Below are 20,500 nucleotides of genomic sequence, written 5' to 3'. Positions count from 1 at the left end.
TGGCGACTTGTCCAGGGTATACCCCGCCTTTCGCCCGTAGTCAGCTGGGATAGGCTCCAGCTTGCCTGCAACCCTGTAGAAGGATAAAGCGGCTAGAGATAATGAGATGAGATGAGGTATATGTTCATTGTTACCTCACCTGTGATGGAGTAAGTGGGGCAAGGTATTGTAATCAGTGCTGTTTGTTTGTTTGTTTACAATTTAGCATCTAGATGGTTGCACCGATTGACTTCAAATTTTCAGGATAGGTAGCCAATGGTCTGTAAAATACCTGATTAAATTTTGGGGGTAATTGGGTGAAGGTAAAGGTCAAAGTCACCGGAAGGGTCAATATTTCGGTCAAAATAACATTTTCCATTATAACTCAAAAATGGTTGCCGATAAACAAATGTTTACTATTATGCACATATAGGAACTCCCATATGGCCTTTCATTTGGCACCATGATCTGTGATGTTGAAAGGTCAAACTCAAGGTCACAGATTTTCAGAGGGCTGTAATTTGAAAAAGGTTGATGGTAGACAGATATTTACCATTATCAACTTATAGGAAGTGCCATATGGGCTTTCATTTGGCACCATGACCTTTGATCTTGAATGAATTTGAAATGTCAAACTCAAGGTCATGGATTTTCATAGCACTATAACCTGACAGCTGGTGACTGAGATATATTACCATTATCAACATATAGGTATAAAATAAGTGCTGCCGGGCGAGGTTTGTTTTGCCTGGCAACACTTGTTCATCCATGTTAATTGTTCATTGATGGAATCTTCATTGTCCTATGTACAGTGGATATAAAGTGTACACACCCCATTAAAATGATAGTTTTTTACATCAGAAAAACCTGAGACCATCTGTGAGGGACCAAGTGGCCACCTCACTCGCAGGATGCCGATACGGTTGGAAGCCAGGGGTACAAGGAGTAAAACAAGGTGTCCAAAGTCACGAAAATAGGTTTCAAAAATAGGTGTTTTCTTTTATTTATAAATGCACTTTCCACCAGCAAACCAAAATGTCCAAAAATAATAAAGCTCGGGAAGTATTTAAAATAACAATACAAAAATACTAAACACAAAATCAAAATACTAGGCTTCAAAATTACTTAGCACCAAGACTACACAGCTCTCTCTGGTAAACAGCTCCTCCCTACACACACCCCAACCGCAAAATGAGCGGAGTTTAAATACACCCATCCATTCCCTCAAAATTGGACCAATCATTGAGTAATAGGATGATTGGCCCATACCACTCTAATTGACAGGTAAATACACTCTCAGTTAAACAAAATCCAACACATACAAAACAATACCATATAACCCAAACATAAACCACACACATTATAAACACTATTTACAAAGGTGATACATATTTTGACACACCAAAAAAAATACAAACACAACATGCACTTTCACACCCCCTTCACAAACATTTCCCCCCCTTACCCAAAGTCACGATGATTGGAGAAATACAACCAATACGGTGCGCGCTTCCGTTTGGCAGTACAGCTATGGTGACAGAGCATGGAGGAAACATAAGGCGAGTATGGCGTTTGTGTACATGAATGAACCGGAGATTTAGATGGCTATATGGGTGTAAAGTGTTGCATGAGAGTGGGTACCTCACCCTAATGCCGGAGATGTTAGACTAAATGCTTGGCACGGAGATATCTGTGTTATGGCTGGTTTGTTTATTAGCCTGACAAGTGCTAATTGTTTTTAATGACAGGGGAACAGTGAGTTTGGGAACACATACCTGAGGGCTGTAGGTCAACTGGAGACAACTTTCATGCTGCAAATAGTGTAGGCAAACTTTAAAGACTGTGTGTATGTGGGTAGCATGTGTGTAGTGTGTGTGTGTATGCATGCGTGCAGGCGCTCAATGTCTCTCGTAGCCCCTCCTTGTCTTGCGGTGCTACTGTAATACACACAGTTAATCAAAGAAGGAAAAAGTCCACAAATGTCCATAATTCATATATAAACACCATAAAATCTATAAAACACTACACTCGTGAGAAGGGCAGAGCTACCTTCTCACATTTCCCCCCCCCCCCCCCCCCTTCTGCAGTCTCAGAACCAGGAGTGGAGAGACAGGCCCTCCGCCTCTGGAGTCACCCACATGGGTGACGGGACAGGAAATCAGCCACAGTGTTGTACTTTCCAGCACGGTACTTCACTGTGAACCGGTATGGCTGCAATGCCAAAAACCAGCGAGTAATCCTTGCGTTTGTGTCTTTCATGCACCCAAGCCATTGCAAGGCGCGATGATCAGTCTCAAGCATGAAGTGCCCACCAAGCAAATAATACCTGAATGAATCAAGAGCATATTTCACTGCCAGACACTCTAGCTCCACTGCAGTGTACCTGGTTTCTCTTGGAAACAATTTGCAGCTAATAAAAGCCACTGGTCATTGGTCCTCCCCCTCACCCTGGAGAAGGACTGCACCAATACCAACACCCGAGGCATCAGTATGTACAGTGAAAGGCTTGGTGAAGTCGGGACTCTGCAGCACTGGACCCCTACACAGAACCTCCTTTAAATCCACAAAGACCCTCTCCTGCTCCTCCCCCCACTGCACTTGAAGGTTGCTACCCTTCCGGGTCAGGTTAATCCGGAATGAACTTCCTGTACCAGCCCACCAGGCCTAAGAATGACCTGATGTCCTTCTTTGTCCGAGGTCTTGGGCAGTTCTGCACAGCCTCCACCTTGTCCTGTTGTGGCCGGATGACTCCCCAGCCCAACACATGCCCCAAGTAGTGCACCTCCTCCTAGGCAATGGCGCACTTCTGGGGATGGATGGTGAGGCCTGCCTGCTTAATCCTGTGAAGTACCTCCTCCAGATGTTCCAGGTGTTCCCTCCAAGTGGCACTATAGACCACAATGTCATCCAAATAAGCTGCTGCAAATGACTCTGTACCTGAGAGCACAATATTCATAAGCCTCTGGAAAGTGGCTGGCGCCCCCTGCAGCCCAAAAGGCATAACATTAAAATGGAACAATCCTTGGGGAGTATGAAATGCTGTGTAGGGCTTGGTCTCTTCTGTCAAGGGAAATTGCCAATAGCCCTTACATAAGGCCAGTGTTGTAATGTAAGTGGCCTTTCCCAGCCGCTCTATTAAATCCTCCAGACGTGGCATGGGGTATGTATCAAATTTCGACTGGGCGTTAACCTGCCGAAAGTCAATGCAGAATCTCAGTGAGCCGGTTCTTGGGAACCAGCACCACAGGGTTACTCCACTCACTGGTCGATCTCTCAATCACCCCCAGTGCCAGCATATCCTCCACCTCAGCCCTGAGGGAAGGCAACAGATGCTCTGGCACATGATACATTCGCTGTTGCACCGGGGTTGTGTCATTCAAAGTGACGGAGTGCTCCACCACTGTGGTGAAACCTGGCCCCTCCTGGAACAGGTCTGGTGGGATGATCTTAGCCAGCTCTGCTTGCTGCTGTGAGGACAAGTGTGACACGTCCAGGGCCATAGCTGGTTGGCTGCTAGGGAAGAACTGCTCTGGTCTATCGTCTTCCTGCACCACCACCTGCAGCCTGAGCTGTAATCCTGGGGTAGCTGTTGGCTCCTTCCATTCTTTCAGCAGGTTCACATGGAAGGTCTGCCTTGGCTTCCTCCTCCCTCGTAGCTCAATCTCATATGTCGCTGGACCCATCCGCCGGACAACCCTGTACAGGTCTTGCCACTTGGCCAACAGCTTGCTCTCTGACGTGGGCAAAAGAAACAGCACTTTCTGCCCAGGCACTAAAGTCCTCTGCCTGGCCGTCTGGTTGTACCAGGTCTTCTGCCTGGTCTGGGACTTCTCCATGTTAGTCCGCACAAGTTCAGTCATCTGCTCCATCTTCTCCCTCATCTTGAGGACATGTGCCAAAATTGACTGAGTATCTGCAGTCTGAGGACCCTCCCAGGCCTCCCTCAGCACGTCCAGAGGCCCCCTCACTGGCCAGCCAAACAGCAGTTCAAACGGCGAGAAGCCAGTAGACACCTGGGGTACCTCCCTATATGCAAAAAGGAGGTAGGGCAGCCAACGGTCCCAGTCCTTTCCGGTCTCAACAACAAACTTCCTTAACATGTTCTTCAAAATTTGGTTAAAACATTCAACAAGGCCATCAGTCTGAGGGTGGTAGGGGGTAGTCTTAATGCCCAACACGCCATAAACCTGCTTCAAGCTTTTGGAGAGGAAAGCTGTGCCCTGGTCAGTTATTATCTCTTTCGGGATGCCTATATGGGAAAATAACTGCAGTAAAGCCTGTGCAATGGATCTTGCAGATATCTTGCGAAGTGGGAATGCCTCAGGGTATCTGGTTGCATAGTCACACACCACTAAAATATATTTAAAAACAGTCTGTGTTTGTTCTAGTGGGCCTACAATGTCCATGACTATGTGTGTGAATGGTACATCAATACAAGGAAGTGGCTGAAGGGGGTAAGGGCTAGCTTTGTGCTTACTGGTGACCTGACACATTGAGCAAGCTTGGCAAAACTCCTGCACCTCTTTGTACATCCCTGGGCAGAAAAATCTTGCTACAATGCGAGCATATGTTTTCTGGAGACCAAGGTGACCCGCCCAGGGAATGCTATGCCCCATGGCTAACACCTTGCTACGTAGCTGTGTGGGTACTACCAGCTGCTCTTCTCTGCCCCCCTCTGGCTGATGGTAGAGTATTCCCCCTCTTAGGACATACCCCTCCCCAGCTAAAGTAGGTGGAACCCCTGTCTTGACCCCATCTTCCTCAATGACTCTCTCAAAAGCCTTCTTAAGTGACCCATCCTCCTGCTGCAACTGTTTAATATCAGTTATCAATTCCTCTCAATCTTCATCTGGCTGAGTGACCTGCATTTCTTTGATTCTTTTAACAGTGCCCTCTAGCCTGTCCTTCTGTCTCTGTTGCTGGGACTTTCTGAGTCTACCCCTACTAACACATTCTACATCACTGCTAGCAAAAGGTAACTCATGTAACGTGTTGGCACCATCTTGCTCTGCCCTTCCTGTAACTTTCTGGGACCTGGCTATGACCATGTTAACCGCTCTACTGGACAGTATGAGCTCTGGCAACACTAACACATCCTGACCAATTAACACTGGGTGACTCAACCTTTCTACCACCCCAACTGTCAACTGATAAATCTGACCATTAACTTCAAGGTACACCTCTGCTGCTGGGTAATCATGGGTATCTCCATTAACACAAACAATAGAAACCTTACTACCAGGTAACAGGTTTCGCCTATCTACCAGGTGTGGCTATACTAGTGTCTGATTGCTCCCCGTGTCCAACACTGCCATGGCCTCCTTCCCATTAACCAAAACCTGCACTGTCTGCAACCTCCCCAGGACCCCCACTGTTTCCCCCTCTGGACGTGGAAGACAGCTATAACTAGCTCCTTTGGGTTTTCGAGCTGGACAGTCATGCATAACATGTCCCCCCTTATTACAGTGATGACACACTATCAAGGTGGATGCTCTGGGACCAACGGGGTAACTCTGGGTAGGTGCTCTGGGACCTATGGGATAACTAGGCCTTATGGGGAGAGTACCATCTCTAGGGCGACTGCTAGGCTGATGACCACCACCCTGACCAAAACCATCAGACCTACCTCTGGCCGCTGGTCTGCTGTCATGGTTCAGGTGAAAGCTGGTGTGTCCCTGCCGAGCTGCAACACAGTCCTCAACCAATTCCGCCACCCTCTGGCCACTCTTTGGGTGACATTCCTTGACCCACACTCTGATATCTGGGGCCAAGGTGCACAGATACTGTTCCAGTATCATCTCCTCACAGATTTCTTCAACCGACTTAATCGCTGGTCTAATCCATTTATGGAACAGATCTTTCAGTCAGTTGTAGAGCTCTCTAGGTGTCTCACCAGGCTTTATGTCGGGCCCTTGGAACAGGCATTGGTATGTCTCCTCATTAATTTCATATTTTTGCAGGATGGCTTCTCTCACCTGATCATAATTCATGGTGCAGTCAGGGTCCATTGCCACATATGCTGCCCTGGCATGCCCGGATCACCGCACAGGCTTCATATGGCTTCAGCCTAGGGGCCCCCATGCCCCCCGCCTCGCAGGGGGGCCCCCAATTGGTCAAAAGAAAAAAAAAACTTCATATTCATTAGCTCAAAAATGAATATTTAAATAAACGGATGCTGATTGGGTGAGGCAAATCCACCTTCCATATATAAATGTTAGACGTCACACACGATGTCACTCCATGGTTGAACAGTGAACACGTGTGACAGAAAATACGAGAGCAGTGCTCAAAAGCGCAAGGCGCAATGGCAAAAAGCCCAACGTGACAAAGCTCTATTGAGCAATATACCAAAACTAACAGGGTTTTTTAAACCTAATGAAACCCAACTGGCAAGTGCAAGTCATCATGACACTAGCGTAGCAAATGTTATGTTAGCTGCAGCTGCAGCCAGTAGTACTACTAACTCTGGTGAGGGTGAAGGACCATCCCTTTCAGACCCCGTCCCATTTGTGGATGAGTGTGCCACTGCCACTAGTTTCACAAACACACACACACACACACACACACACACACACACACACACACACACACACACTCACTCCGATGACATTGATATGCATGATAGTTTCCTTCAAGCATCAACATCAAACATTTCACATCTAAATCCCCCCTCTGTTTCTGGGACCGCAAGCTCATGCAATGTTAGCTTATCTGACCAGGCGGCTGCCTGTGACATGTCTCTGGGATATTCTAGCCATGTTGATGCTAACTTAAATTCGGATCCAGGGTTTGGGGGCGAAATAGATGAACCTACTAGGAAATACTGGATAAAAATGGGACCTGATAAGTGCCGTAACAAAGACCCTGATAATGCAGCAACCGAAAGGATCCACAAGCAGCAGAAGAGGTATTTTTCAAAGTCTTTATTCATGAGGAAACTTGGCAATGGTGAACTTGTGCAGAGAGAGTCGCTCCTCTACTCTCCTTCAAAGGGTACAATCTTCTGTTTTGCATGCAAATTATTCGGTATAAACTGTCCGTTGACGTGTGGGTACAGTGGAAAAATGCATACTTGCACTTGTCTGAGCATGAAGGATCAAAGTGCCACAGAGACGTGATGATGGTTTACCTTAAACGGTGTGCTAATGTTGGATGCATTGACCATGAGCTGAGAAGCCAGTTTGATAGTGAGTGTGCATACTGGAGAGAGGTTTTGAGGAGAGTGGTTGTGGTGGTCAGACATCTAGCAGAGCGAGGGCTGCCTTTCAGGGGGAATAGTGAAATCTTTGGCAGATTGGATAATGGCAACTTTATGGGAATGCTGGAAGTAATTAGCGAATTCGACCCCTTTCTGAAAATGCATATCGAGAAATATGGCAATGCTGGCAAGGGAGTACCCTCTTACCTTTCGTCAACAACGTGTCTGGAGTTTATCGAACTGATGCAGAACTAGATCGGAGATATGATTCCTACAAAACAATTAACCAAACATTCGGATTTTTGAATAACATCATGTCCATGCCCTTGCCAGATCTCCACAGGGATGCCTGTAAGCTCCAGAAACTATATTCTGGTGATGTGGAAGCAAATTTTGTGGAAGAACTTGTGCAGTTTAGACAGTTTGTTAGTGAAATGCAGAACCAGGGCACCTCTGCTAGATCTCTTCTGCAAGTTTTGAGAACGAGGAACTTGCTGCCAGTGTTCCCAAATGTTGACATTGCCCTATGACTCTTTCTGACTTTGCCTGTGACTAATGCCAGTGGAGAGCGGTCTTTTTCTAAACTGGGATTGGTTAAAAGTAGACTGAGATCCACCATGGGCCAATACAGATTGAATCACCTGTCTCTAATGTCTCTTGAAAGTGACATTCTGTGTTCATTGGATTTTTCAAGTCTAATTGATGACTTTTCTACAAGAAAATCTAGGAGGACAAACTTTTAAGAATGATACTGTTTGTTGATCATTAGTTTGTTTACTTTTTCTTTACTGCCTTTCATTATAGCCTCTTCATCATGTACTTGAGAGGTTCAGTTGCCTAAAAGGCCTACAGGCACATTCAATTGACAGTTGCATAAGTTGTGATAAGTTGTCAATCTAAACCTTATAGTTTTTGGTGTTCTGTTTTTGCTGGCCCAGCTGTACAAAGTTTAATAATGAAAAAAAAAAACCAAAAAAAAAACCAAAAAAAAATGTTAAAATGTAGAAAATAGACAGTTCTTTACAGATAGATGGGATAAGATGGTGGTGGCCGGGGGGGGGGCTGCAGCAACTTGTAGCCTAGGGGCCCCTGGCCATGTTAATCCGGCCCTGCGCCCTGGCTTTCCCTGTAAGGTGGGGGACCAGAATCACCGCCCATGCGTCTCTTGGCCAACGATACACCCATGCTAGCCGCTCAAATGTAGTAAGATATTGCTCAATATCCTCCCCTTCCTCCAACTTAGGGATGGCATGCCTGGACCACTCAGGTACTGCTGCCGCCGATGCCACTCCCCTGGATGACTGGAGTGGTAGTGTCACTGACGCTGATGGTGCTGTTGCCGCTGCTGCCCCTGATGGTGGTGTTGCCACCACTGCCACTGGTGGTGGTACTGGTGCTGCTGCTGCTGCCGCCGTTGCCGGTGGTGATGCTGGTGCCCGCTTCTCTACTTCAAAGTCATTGCGGAGCTGATGCAACTGGACCTGGATGCCCCTCCAGCACTGCTCTTGTTTGAAGGCCTCCTTTTCCTGGTTCTGCAATGACCTCTCCAGGAGCCGTTGCAGAGCAGCCAGCTCTGACTCCTGCGTATGACTCCCACCTGGATCCATGACTCCAGTGTCCTCATGGTCCTCTGCTGGATCTGCATCCTTGTCCAGGTCATCTCTAATCAGTCGGCGGTAGGCCATCTCTTGCCTTGTCAAATACCGCTTCCCCTTTGACTCCAGTGTCTCTTGGTGTTTGAAACCACTTCAGGAAACCAAATGTGAGGGACCAAGTGGCCACCTGACTCGCAGGATGCCGATACGGTTGGAAGTCAGGGGTACAAGGAGTAAAACAAGATGTCCAAAGTCGCGAAAATAGGTTTCAAAAATAGGTGTTTTATTTATAAATGTACTTTCCACCAGCAAACCAAAATGTCCAAAAATAATAAAGCTCGGGAAGTATTTAAAATAACAATACAAAAATACTAAACACAAAATCAAAATACTAGGCTTCAAAATCACTTAGCACCAAGACTACACAGCTCTCTCTGGTAAACAGTTCCTCCCTACACACACCCCAACTGCAAAATGAGCGGAGTTTAAATACACCCATCCATTCCCTCAAAATTGGACCAATCATTGAGTAATAGGATGATTGGCCCATACCACTCTAACTGACAGGTAAATACACTCTCAGTTAAACAAAATCTAACACATACAAAACAATACCATATAACCCAAACATAAACCACACACATTATAAACACTATTTACAAAGGTGATACATATTTTGACACACCAAAAAAAAAATACAAACACAACATGCACTTTCACACCCCCTTCACAAACATTTCCCCCCCTTACCCAAAGTCACGATGATTGGAGAAATACTACCAATATGGCGCGCGCTTCCGTTTGACAGTACAGATATGGTGACAGAGCATGGAGGAAACATAAGGCGAGTATGGCGTTTGTGCACATGAATGAACCGGAGATTTAGATGGCTATATGGGTGTAAAGTGTTGCATGAGAGTGGGTACCTCACCCTAATGCCGGAGATATCTGTGTTATGGCTGGTTTGTTTATTAGTGTGACAAGCACTAATTGTTTTTAATGACAGGGGTAATGCAACATAATGAACAGTGAGTTTGGGAACACATACCTGAGGGCTATAGGTCAACTGGAGACAACTTTCATGCTGCAAATAGTGTAGGCAAACTTTAAAGACTGTGTGTATGTGGGTAGCATGTGTGTAGTGTGCGTGTGTATGCATGCGTGCAGGCGCTCAATGTCTCTCGTAGCCCCTCCTTGTCTCACAGTGCTACCGTAATACACACAGTTAATCAAAGAAGGAAAAAGTCCACAAATGTCCATAATTCATATATAAACACCATAAAATCTATAAAACACTACACTCGTGAGAAGGGCAGAGCTACCTTCTCACACCATCTCATCTCTCATCTCATTATCTCTAGCCACTTTATCCTGTTCTACAGGGTCGCAGGCAAGCTGGAGCCTATCCCAGCTGACTACGGGCGAAAGGCGGGGTACACCCTGGACAAGTCGCCAGGTCATCACAGGGCTGACATAGACACAGACAACCATTCACACTCACATTCACACCTACGGTCAATTTAGAGTCACCAGTTAACCTAACCTGCATGTCTTTGGACTGTGGGGGAAACCGGAGCACCCGGAGGAAACCCATGTGGACACGGGGAGAACATGTAAACTCCGCACAGAAAGGCCCTCGCCGGCCACGGGGCTTGAACCCGGACCTTCTTGCTGTGAGGCGACAGTGCTAACCACTACACCACCATGCCGCCCTACCTGAGACCATGATAAATAATTTCAAAACTTCTCCCACCTTTAATGTGACCTATAACCTGTACAATTCAACTGAAAAACAAACAAATCTGTTAGGGGGAAAAACATTAAAAAAATGTATAATCAGTTGGTTGCACAAGTGTGCACACCCTTAAACTAAGACTTTGTTGAAGCATCTTTTGATTTAATTACAGCATTCAGTCTTTTTGCGTACCCACCTGCCATCAATTGAAATTACTCTGATTGAACTTTATTTGGGGTTAGACATTTACTCAGTTGCATCCTCCAGCAAAAGCCATGGTTTGCAGAGACCTTACAAAGCATCAAAGGGATCTCATTGTTGAAAGGTATCAGTCAGGAGAAGGGTACAAAAAAAATTCCACGGCATTAGATATACCATGGAGCACAATGAAGACAGTCATCAAAAAGTGGAGAAAATATGGGACAACAGTGACATTACTGAGAACTGGATGTCCCTCCAAAATTGATGAAAAGACAAGATGAAAACTGGTCAGGGAGGCTGCCAAGACACCTACAGCAACACTGAAGGAGCTGCAGGGATTTCTGGCAAGTACTGGTTGTGTACTACATGTGAGAACAATCTCCTGTATAGTCCAGACATATGGAGAATAAGGTAGGGTCAAAGAAAAACATCCAGGCCCAGCTAAATTTTGCAAAAAAAAAAAAAATACATCAACTCTTCCAAAAGCATGTGGGAAAATGTGTTATGGTCTGATGAAACCAAGGTTGAACATTTTGGCCACAATTCCAAAAGGTATGTTTGGCACAAAAACAACACTGCACATCACCAAAAGAACACCATACCCATGATGAAGCATGGTGGTGGCAGCATCATGTTTTGGGGTTGTTTTTCTTCAGCTGGAACAGGGGTTTTAGTCAAGGTGGAGGGAATTATGAGCAGTTCTAAATACCAGTCAATTTTGGCCCAAAACCATCAGGTGTCTGCTAGAAAGCCGAAGATAAAGAGGAATTTCATTTTTTAGCATGACAATGACCCCAAAAATGTTTTGGAATGGCCCAGCCAGAGCCCAGACCTAAATCCAATTGAAAATCTGTGGGGTGACCTGAAAAGGGCTGTGCACAAGAGATGCCCTCACAATCTGACAGATTTGGAACACTTTTGCAAGGAAGCATGGGCAAATATTGCCAAGTCTAGCTGTGGCAGGCTGATAGACTCCCAACCCAAAAGACTGAATGCTGTATTTAAATCAAAAGGTGCTTCAACAAAGTATTAAAGTGCCATTCCACCATTGGATGTATTCTTTGGCATAAAATACAATATATTTTATGACAACATGACTAGACAGAGAAATCTTTTAGCTTCAAAATGATATATCAAACATAATTTTTTGACAATGACAAGTATATTAATTTTGCAACCAAAGTCACCTACCCTTTTAATTTCCGTGCGGTAGTGAAACGTGATGTCATCGGCAGGTTCTCCTTCTTGTGTACCACGTGTCGGTCTATTTTTAGACCAGGAAACCCCCAAAGTGAGAGAGTCATTTCTCCTCGTATATGGGGGCCAAAAAAATTGCGAAAAATTTTGAGTTAATCTTTCAGTTAGCTAGATTTATTGGTATTAGCTAGATTTATTGGTATTATTTTTATCGCGTTCTATCCGCCATTGCTGATAATATGTGCCACGTCACACATCACGTGGTACACAAGAAGGGGAAGCTGCTGATAACATCACACGCGGAAATTAAAAGGGTAGGTGACTTTGGTCGCAAAATTAATATACTTGTCGTTGTCAAAAAATTATGTTTGATATATTATTTTGAAGCTAAAAGATTTCTCTATCTAGTGATACCATTTATATATGTTGTCAAAATATATTGTATTTTATGCCAAAGAATACATCCAATGGTGGAATGGCACTTTAAGGGTGTGCACAATTATGCAACCAGCTTATTGTACATTTTTTATTTTTTATGTTTTTCCCCTTAACAGATTTGTTTGTTTTTCAATTAAATTGTAGAGGTTATAGGTCACATTAAAAGTGGGAAAAGTTTTAAAATCATTTATCATGGTCTCATGTTTTTACATCAGAAAAACCTAGCATTTTAACACGGTGTGTTCACTTTTTATATCCACTGTAACTTTGCAAGAACTGGCCATTGGGGGGATGGGGTGATGTATTCGTTGAAGGCACTTGGAGTCTGATAATTACCACTTGTCGGTATATTTCTAACTGTTTCCATGAAACATACAAGCCCAGTTAAAAAATGCATCAGCTATTGCGTCTTGCAAACTCTCAATCACTAGTTTACAGTTAGCTATAAACTGATACTTGCATATCATGTTTTATTAAAAAAAAAAAACCTCATAGTCATCTATGCCATGTTTTAAACTATTATGTGTTTTTTAAATTCAGGAAAACCACTCTCTCCAATTTTCACATTACCACCCACACATCTATAATGCAGTTGATCAAAGAATCACAATTATCCTCGACAAAGTAATCATGTTCCCATAAAGATGAACGCTGATCTATAGCTTCAGCTCCAGTTTCTATTTTATCTGTACCATATTAATGTTATTTTTAATTACTAAATTATTGTATCATAATATATTAAGTTTTAAATATGAATGTGAAGCGATTAAAACTTAAATTTCATATAAACATCAGATGCAGATTAATCAAAACCTTTTACCTTGATTGACACAGATTCCAGCACACCACATGACTGCCAGGAATGTTGGATATGCATCCATACAGTTTCGACTGAGAAGAAAGAGGTCAGTGACTTGATACGAAGAATATACATCCTGTTAGATAAGGGATTTTTTTTTTTTTTGTATTATGGGCTAATACTTCCAGTACATACTCCACACCCTCTTGCTTTATGCATAGTGCATATAATAGTCATAATGAATAAATAAGTTATTCTTAATTAATTAATTGTCAGTTAATAAATGCCAGGATAAATACTGACACAAGCTGGCCCCACAACATTCAGGAAGTGGACAGGATGTGGAGAAACCCCTAACTTATGGCAAGGTTCTTTTTTTTTTTGGCACATAATTTCTACATGTTTACTTAATGTGGCTTGGTTGGTATGATAGCTTTTCAGTTAATTTATGTAGGAGTTTGGGAGTGTGTTTATATTAAGCAGTAATCCTTGAGCAAGACAGATTCTTCTATAAAGTCAATATTGTTCTCTTGAAGCAAATAACATGCAAAGTGGAATATGTGGTATTATGCAAAAGAGCTGTTACACAAGCACAAAGAATTCTCAGAGATGTAACATGAAAACTTTATAATGATATAAAATTTTAGATCTGAACTCTATTTTCTTAGCAAATTAGTTAATATATGATGGAAATTCAAATTATCATACTCACCTGGCACAAGACAGTCGGTCAAATGCAGCTGATTTGCCATTATTTGCCTTACATTCCTTTTCAACTTTCTGAGCAAACAATGCTTTAATGAAATAATTTAAAAGGAACAAATATTTTAATTGCAAATGCTGATATTCAAAGTTAAAAACATACAGTAAATGTTGGATTTCGTTCTAGATAGTTTACAATTCTTACCATTCTGCATAACACTCAGCAGTGTGACCAGTACTAGTAAAAATATATGCTCCATCACCTCCTCGTCCATGTTTTCAGGATGAGCAGTTTGCTTGACTGTGAGAGCTGATCTCAGGTCTGGCTGATGATAATCAAGATGTGGAGATGATAATCACCCGTGGGTGAGACAGTTTGCTTTTTATGAAGCTTTTAGTAATGCACTTCCTGTTGTGTGGGAAGGTCCATTATTTCTCTTTTTCCTGTTTTACAAAATGATCTCCTTCCTACATTTGACCTTTTTGGTAACAAAAAGAGGAAACTGATTTTTTGTAAAAGTACTCAACACTGACAGTGTCATTAGTGTCATGTAACATACAAAAACTACAGTGCAAAAGGCAGTTATATCTATTTGCATTTACCATTAATGATATGTTTAACAAATGCACATATGTGATCTGTTTATGGAAATATTTTAGCTTTAGGCCTGAAAACTACTGTAAACATCAAGTATACTAAAAACAAAACATTTATGATGTGTTCATTTTCAGTTTGGTAAACATCTTTCTGACCCATGTGCTATAGTAATAGCTAAGAACATGCACGGTTTATCCAGATGGGTCATTGCCAGATACAAGCACAGAAAAAGTCTAAATTATTGAGCAAACTGGCTAATTAAATTCAAATGCTATTGAATCTGCTGAAACTCCCAGAGAAAGCACACATGAGCTAGCGACACTAGATTGCATCTAGAACACTGATAGTTTCTTCACCTTGTCTCTCTGGGGGAACTCTACATAAACACTATAACATTGTTAGAGTGGGTTCCAAATGGAAGTGAAGAACCCTTAGCTGTTAAGGAACCCTTTCTTTTTAAGAGTGTACAAATTGTTTATGGTACACATGCGCGCACACGTGTGTGTGTGTGTGTGTGTGTGTGTGTGTGTGTGTGTGTGTGTATATATATATATATATATATATATATATATATATATATATATATATAAAACATGCATTAAGTCAACAAATTGATGGATTGATGGGATGGCTGAGAAAAAACAACAAAGATACAACTCACTAGGATATCTGTGTTCGGATAGATGAACGTGACCTTTTTTGGCATTTCTAGTACAATTAAAATAAATACAGCTTTAAAATATCGGTAAAATAAATAAAAGCCTGTACCAGTTTCAAGCATGCCAGACAAATACTTTTATTTCTATCTTCTTTTAGCTGCTCCCAATTAGGGGTCACCACAGCGGATCTTTCGTCTCCATTGCTCCCTGTCTTCCGTATCCTTCTCTACCATACCTGCCACTTCCATGTCCTCTCTCATCACATCCATGTATTTCCTCTTTGACCTTCCTCGTTTTCGTGTACCTGGCAGCTCCATCCTCAACATTATTCTTCCAACATGCTCTGCATTTCTTCTCAGGAAGTGCCCATACCATCTCAGTCTCATCTCTCTTAGCTTAATTTCCAAGCTCTCCACATGTGCTGTCCTGCTTATGTGCTCATTCCTTATCCTGTCCAACCTTGTCACTCCCATCACAAACCTTAACATCCTCAACTCTGCCACCTCCAACTTTACCTCCTGTCTCTTTGTTAAGGGTACTGTCTCCAATCCATACATCACAGCTGGTCTCACTACTGTCTTATACATCTTACCTTTCACATTTGCTGGGACTTTCCTAGCACAAATGACTCCCGAAATCCTTCAACTGTTCCACCCTGCCTGCACTCACCACATATCACAATATCATCTGCAAACATCACGTTCCATGGTGACTCTTGCCTCACTTCGTCTATCAAGCTATCCATCACTATGGCAAATAAGAAAGGACTCAAAGCAGATCCTTGATGAAGTCCCACTTTCACCTTGAATCATTCAGTCATTCCAACTGCACACCTCACTGCTCTTTCACTGTTCTCATACATGTCTTGCACCACTCTAATATACTTCTCATTCATTCCATACTTTCTCATACAATACCATAACTTATCTCTCGGCACTCTATCGTATGCCTTTTCCAGGTTTACAAACACACAATGTAGCTTTCTCTGGCCTTCCCTGTACTTCTCCATTAACATTCTTAAAGCAAAAATTGCATCCAACGTGCTCTTCCTTGGCAGAAATCCATGCTGCTGTTCACAGATTGCTACCTCTCTTCTCAGTCTCACCTCCAATACTCTTTCCCATAACTTCATGGTGTGGCTCATCAGTTTTATCCCTCTGTAATTACTGCAGCTCTGTACATCTCCCTTATTCTTGTATATTGGGACTAGCACAAACTTTCTCCATTCATTCAGCATTTTCTCATTCTCTAGGATCTTATTAAACAACCTCACTAGGAACGCCATAGCCATCTCACCCAAACATCTCCAAGCCTCAATCGGGATACCATCTGGTCCAACGGCTTTCCCAGTCTTCATTCTTTTCATGGCTGCCCTCACCCCATCCTTACTTACCAACTCTACTTCCTGATTTGCTGTATCCAATGAATATGACCTTTTCTGTCTTGGATTCTCCTCATTTAATAAATCCTCAAAGTACTTTCCACCTTCTTAATACATTATCTTTTTTTGTCAGTACATTTCCATCTTTCATCACTCTTACCTGCTGTACATCCCTAGCTAGTCTGTACAGGTCTTTCTCTCCTTCTTTGGTCTCCAGTCTTTCATACAACTCCTGGTATGCATTTGCTTTCACCTTCGCTACTGCTCTTTTTGGTTTCTGTATAACCCCCTGCTTTCCTCATCTCTCTGATCGTCCCAATTCTTCTTTGCTAGCCTCTTCTCTTTTATAATTTCCTGCACTTCTTTGTTCCACCACCATGTCTCCTTGTCTTCCTTCCTCCTTCCCGATGACCACCCTAGCACCTTCCTTGCTGCCTCTCTTACTAGTATAGCAGTAGTATCCCAATCTTCTGGCAGACTTCCATTACCATTCAATGCTTGCCTCATTTCTTCCCTAAACCCCTTCTGATGTTCAACCTCTTTTAGTTTCCACCACTTAATCTTCGGCTCCACTATTTCACGCTTCCTCTTTTTCACTTTCAAGCTCATCCTGCACACGACCACTTGATGTTGTCTAGCTACACTCTCCCCTGCCATCACTTTACAGTCTTCAGTCTCCTTCAGGCTACCCCTTCTGCAGAGTATGTAGTCCACCTGTGTAGATCTTCCTCCACTCTTAAACGTCACCCTGTGCTGCTCTTTCTTCTCGAAGTATGTATTGACTATTGCCAAATTCATTCTCTTTGAAAAATCAACCACCATTTGCCCTTCCACATTTCTCTCTCTTACACCATATCTGCCATCACGTCCTCATCTCCTCCCTTTCCCTTGCCAACATGTCCATTGAAATCTGCTCCTATCAGCACACGCTCCTCCCTCGGTATACTTTCTACCACTTCATCCATCTTTTCCCAGAAAGACTCTCTTTCTCTTCATTCTCACATCCAACCTGTGGGGCGTATGCACACACAACATTAATTACCACTCCTTGAATCTCCAACTTCATGCCTATCACTCTATCTGACACCCTCTTCACATCAATCACACTGTTGACCGACTCTCCCTTCAAAACAATACCAACACTATTTCTCTTTTCATCAACTCCATAATCAAACAACTTGTATCCACCTCCAATCTTCTTGGCCTCGCTTTCCTTCCACCTTATCTCCTGCACACACAATGTCCAACTTCCTTCTTTCCATCATACCTGCTAACTCTCTCGCTCTACCAGTCAGTGTTCCCACATTCAATGTTCCTACCCTCAATTCTAAGCTCCTCCCCCTCCATCTTTCATGCTCTCTCCTAACACGCCTCCCCCCTCTCTTTCTCCTTCTCCATTTTGGCACAACAGTAGTATACTTTCCACCAGCACCCTGTTGACCAACAGTACCAGAGGCGGCCGTTGTTAACCCGGGCCCCGACCGATCCGGTATGGTATTTCTCTTTTCAATCCACATGTTAGATTTGGCACAGTTTTATGCCGGATACCCTTCCTGACACAACCCTCTCCATTTATCCGGGCTTGGGACCATCACCAAGAGTACGCTTATGCACCCCCAGTGGCTGGATTAAATACTTTTATCTTTTACCATGCCTATGGGTAATTTAGAGTCTCATCTCATCTCATTATCTCTAGCCGCTTTATCCTGTTCTACAGGGTCGCAGGCAAGCTGGAGCCTATCCCAGCTGACTACGGGCGAAAGCCGGGGTACACCCTGGACAAGTCGCCAGGTCATCACAGGGTAATTTAGGGTAGTCATACAAATACTTTTTTTGTATGACTACTCTAAATTACCCCTAGGCATGTATGTGTACCTTCCTGTGTTTGGGCCCCTCTTGTGTGCTATAAATCACCCAAGAGAATTCATGGAAGCTAGTTGATGGCTTCCTGGATTGCTGATCCTCAACTATGAGGATGGCAGCAGACAGACACATGGTGAGTGTTTCCCAAAGAGGACCTTTTTGATGGACAGAGGATACTGTTGGAGGCATTTAATTTACAAAAAACCCAACAACTTACACTTAAATAGCTTTCGATTGTGAATGAAAGTATCCATCCCAAAGTAAAACCTAGTTAGTGCTAAAAAAAAATAAATAAAAATGCAATTTTGGGTTTACCTAGTAAAATCTAAGTGTAATAATTTAAAGTAGAATTAAATGAAATGATCAAAATGTCAAAACATTTGACTTACAAACATAACTTATAAGAGACATTACTGTTGTAGGTAGGGCTGGTGCGTCCCTGTAAAATAAGGTATAAGAAACTCCAGCTTATATACAGTTGTCGTCAGAAGTTTACATACAGTGACATAAATGTTATCTTGGATATGAATGTCATGGCAATATTTGGGCTTTCAGTAATTTCTTTGAACTGTTCTTTTTCTGTGGCAGAATGTACAGCATACATCTTTAATTAAAAAAAACACTAGAATTTGGTACAAAAGTTTTAATTTTCTTTGGGTTTTCTGGAATCGACACAGGGTCAAAATTATACATACAGAGTCAAAAATATACATACAGCACACCTAATATTTGGGTAAAATGTCTCTTTGCAAGATTCACCTTGACCAAACATTTTTGTTTACCATGAACAAGCTTCTGGCAGAATTCTAGTTGGATATTTCATGACTCTTCATGGTAGAATTGGTAGAGTTCAATTAATTTTTTTTTCTTGGCATGGACTCTACTTATAAGCATGGTCCATATATTTTCAATAGGGTTGAAGTCAGGACTTGTTTTAAGCTTAATGTTAGCCTGTTTTATCCTTCACAACCAGCTCTGATGCTTTTGGGTTCATTGTCCTGTTGTAAGTCCCAAGTCGTGTTCAAGTTTCTGATGGTTTATGCTGAAGAATTCTGAGGTAGTCCTCCTCCTTCATTATTCCATCCACTTTGTGCAATGAACCAGTTCCACTGGCAGCAAAACAGCCCCAGAGTATGATGATCCTACCACCAGCTGGTACAGTGTCCCTTTGTACATAGTGGTCATTGTGGCCAAACAACTCAATCTTTGTCTCATCTGACCATACAGCTATCCTCCAGAAGGCTTTTTCTTTGTCCGTGTGGTCAGCTTCAAAGTTTAGTTAAGCTTGAAGGTGTCAATTTTGGAGCAGGGAGTTATTTCTTGGATAGCAGCCTCTTAGTCCATGGTGATCTGAACTGTAGGCAGTGATCCATCAGCTTCCAGTTCATGGTAGGGCTGTGCCATAGTGGCTCCCAGGTTGTTCCTGACCATCCAAACCAATTTCCTTTCAGCTGAGGGTGACAGTTTGGGTTTTCTTGAAGCAAAGTGGCTTAGCAAAGTGACTACACCTCACAATAACTTGCATACAATTGTTTGAACTGATCTTGGAATTTGCAGTTGTTTAGAAGTGGCTTCCAGAGTTGTGTATATCTGCGATCCTCTTTCTCAGATCTGCACTGAGCTCCTTGGACTTTCCCATTTTACTGTGTGTTGGTCAATCCAATGAGTGCTGTAAACAAACCCTTTTTATGAAGGCACAGAGAAGCTACCAGCTGTAGTCAATCATGATCACTAAAAGGAAGTTAAGAGACCTCGGCCTTGGCAAGATAAAAGACATTTTGGAAGTTTCAGCATGTCTGAATTAATAATCTAAGTGAGTGTATGTAAATTTTCACCCTGTATGTACATTTTTGACCTTGTGTTGATTTCAGAACACTCAAAGAAAATTAAAACTTGTGCACAAAAGTCATGTTTTTTTTAATTAAAGATGCATGCTGTACATTCTGCCACAGAAAAAGAACAGTTCAAAGAAATTATTGAAAGCCCAAATATTGTCATGACATTCAATCCAAGATGACATTCATGTCACTGTATGTAAATGTAACCCACATCAGGCTACAGAGCTTGCGTTTGTGAGGTGCTGCAATCCTCTGCCCCGCCAGCAGGTGGCGCATGCGCTGTAAAGAAAATCTTCAGCCCGTATTCACTCTCTTTG

General features: G+C 42.8%; 1 protein-coding gene across 3 annotated transcripts in view; it reads right to left on the bottom strand.

Annotated features, from left to right (window-relative positions):
- The window catches only part of alox5ap (arachidonate 5-lipoxygenase-activating protein), a 67,942-nt gene extending 53,731 nt beyond the window's left edge, over positions 1 to 14,211 (bottom strand). For 2 of the 3 annotated variants that reach the window (XM_060909520.1, XM_060909521.1), the window contains exons 1-3: positions 14,050 to 14,211; positions 13,855 to 13,936; positions 13,164 to 13,234 (exon numbers count right to left, since the gene is read on the bottom strand). In XM_060909520.1, coding sequence (XP_060765503.1) covers positions 13,164 to 13,234; positions 13,855 to 13,936; positions 14,050 to 14,119 — 223 coding nt within the window. In that variant the 5' untranslated portion in view covers positions 14,120 to 14,211. The remainder of the gene's footprint in view (positions 1 to 13,163; positions 13,235 to 13,854; positions 13,937 to 14,049) is intronic. The other variant, XM_060909522.1, reaches the window with a different exon arrangement.
- Positions 14,212 to 20,500: the final 6,289 nt, after the last annotated feature.

The sequence above is a fragment of the Neoarius graeffei genome, chromosome 25, assembly GCF_027579695.1.
Source record: "Neoarius graeffei isolate fNeoGra1 chromosome 25, fNeoGra1.pri, whole genome shotgun sequence".
Classification (NCBI taxonomy): Eukaryota; Metazoa; Chordata; class Actinopteri; order Siluriformes; family Ariidae; genus Neoarius; species Neoarius graeffei.
Note: the sequence above shows the minus strand (reverse complement) of the source record. Positions and strands in the feature narration are given on the sequence as shown.